This window comes from Penaeus chinensis, chromosome 27, assembly GCF_019202785.1.
Source record: "Penaeus chinensis breed Huanghai No. 1 chromosome 27, ASM1920278v2, whole genome shotgun sequence".
Classification (NCBI taxonomy): Eukaryota; Metazoa; Arthropoda; class Malacostraca; order Decapoda; family Penaeidae; genus Penaeus; species Penaeus chinensis.
In genome coordinates, this window is record NC_061845.1 from 17,798,207 (window position 1) to 17,800,706 (window position 2,500).

Here is a 2,500-nt window from a genome sequence, read left to right on the forward strand (position 1 = left end):
CAACTATGCACTTCTGTAGTTTTGTACTTCCAACATTAACGTTACAATAACAGCCCTTTCAACATTTATCATCCTCATTTGAAAGTGGTAAGTAAATGACCCAAGAAATACATTACTATAAACTTGAGCATCTATTTCTCTCTCAAACACACACACACACACACACACACACACACACACACACACACACACACACACACACACACACACACACACACACACACACACACACACACACACACACACACACAAAATTAACTTCTATTACTTTTTTGGAGTACTTCCTTTTCCTACTAAAGATGCTGATGTACAAATTTAAAACACCAGGAATGTCTAGTAGTACATCTTGTCAGCTCAAGTTATGCAAATAAGTAAAAGAAAAATCTAGCCAACAATCTTTACACACCAAAATCTCCAGATTTACAGTAATTTCCCCCAAAAAACAAATTATCTTCACACAGATTTCCCTTAAAGACCTAAACAAGTCCCAAGCAGTACCACAATTCATACAAACATCCTTTAACACTAGCATCACACTTTCAGTTGGAGGTCAGTTCAACCTGTTTCCTCACCATATTGCCTCAGCTATTCAAGACCTAGGACCACAGTGTGTTGACGAATGTGTGTGAACAATGACACATGCAGTAAAGCCAATTAGTTATTATACCTCTTATTACTAATCATGCACTGAATCAGTTTACTTTTAATAAGAATAATTTTCGTTTTTTTTAAAGTAAATAATTAACCCAGAGGCTGTTTTTTCACATGCATGAAATACTCGAAAGATTTGTATGTTACTTATCTTTGCTTTTAAAACAAACATGAAGTAAAAGTTAAATATCTACAATATTAGTCAAACAAGTTCAGATTAATGTCAATAGTTATGTAAGAGTAATATTATTTATTCAAAACATCAAAAATATCTAAAGCAAGCAGACATGACCTGTGAGTTACCAGGAACTAAGAGTATTAGACGAGACTGAAAAAGAACAGAAAGCAAACACAAAACTCAGCTGTCCGAGTTCTGAAACCTTCCAAAAACTTTTATATTAAACAAAATCTGAGGGAGTCTTCCAGCATTAAGTTCCTCTCATTCATGGTAATAAAATATAGCTGAATCCCTTCCATCCTAAAACTGCTCCACTACCTGTGCTCCCACCAGTCTCATGGAATTCATAAGGTATATCTTCCATATAAAGAGTAAACAGACACCTTTTACTTTAGAGAAATCAGTCAAGTTAAAAACCCCTTGTGTGTCTATGGCAGATCCCATCACTCGGTGTTCCTGGGTAGGAGATGCGTTTCAGAACCTGGACAACCACAATAAGCTGATAGCAACTACTGAGAGCAGCTGCCTCAACACACCTTCATCATAACTTTGAGCAACCGTAGACGGAGTGTTTCCAGGAACGGGTCCAGGGGGGTATCTGATGGTGTGCTGGAGACCCCCCTGAGAAAGCAAAACATTGGCCTGTTTTAGTAAAAGTCATCACCTCATACCAAAGGGTATGTTCTCTTACTGGAACATGACAATGTTCTTTATCCTATAAGGAGGTGTGAGGATATGGGTTGGCTGAAGGCATCCAGGTAAGATTTGGAAGCACAAAAGTTTCAAAGGAGATTCAATAGGGCATGGAAGAGACAGATATACTCCAAAATTTCTTAATATGGTAACTGCAAGGGCAGGTGTATTGAATACTGAACCAGGAACTAAAAGAAGGGATCAAGTTCCCAGCCTTAATGGGAAGGTAAATATCTCATTGTGATTCTGACCAATAAAATGAATAGTCAGCTATGTTAAGGTTATGACAAGAAGGTGTAGTAAAGCCAAGCCAATTGAGAGCAATCAAGAAAAGTAATGGATATGTTCCAATGCCACTTAAGATACTGGTACTAAGAGTTACTGTAAGTAATCTACTTAAAACTAAAACTGTGGATCTGCTGCATGATTAATAGGGAAAAAATGGTTATGGCACATTGTATGAAAAATCAGAACCACTAACCCAATGCTGCTGAGGATGGTATGTATGTACATGCCATGCCCACTGTGAGTTTAGTTTACTAATTGCCTTCACACATAGATGGCTCCACAAGTACTAAGTCATGAATGAGCCAATTACAATTAATACCTATCTCACCTGCTTACCCTTTACTTTGATTTGTGGAAAAAATTCTGGTATCTTGTATTGCTGTTACTAATATCAATAACACTTTAATAATTATAATGTCTACAAAAGGTATGTCTATTAACTGATTCCTTTGTGGCTAAGCACTTGTGGAGCCATCTATGTGCAGAGACATTTCACAAAACAACACTGCAGTGAACACTACATTTTCCCATTGATGGTTAGAAAAGTGACAACATTCAAGTAATTATAACCTCAGCAGTTCACATACAGCTGGTAAACACTACACAGATAAATATAAAAATGTGAATTTGCATAGCGCTTTATAATGAAGAGAAGAAACTACAACTACTGAATTCAGTACACAAGTAGTT

At 36.8% G+C, this 2,500-nt stretch overlaps 1 protein-coding gene across 5 annotated transcripts in view; it reads right to left on the reverse strand.

Moving 5' to 3' along the window:
• LOC125039584 (ubiquitin carboxyl-terminal hydrolase 47-like) overlaps window positions 1-2,500 on the reverse strand; it is a 60,036-nt gene that overhangs the window by 26,125 nt on the left and 31,411 nt on the right. For all 5 annotated transcript variants that reach the window (XM_047633708.1, XM_047633705.1, XM_047633706.1 and 2 more), the window contains one exon: window positions 1,366-1,450. In XM_047633708.1, the coding sequence (XP_047489664.1) occupies window positions 1,366-1,374 (9 nt within the window). In that variant the 5' untranslated portion in view covers window positions 1,375-1,450. The remainder of the gene's footprint in view (window positions 1-1,365; window positions 1,451-2,500) is intronic.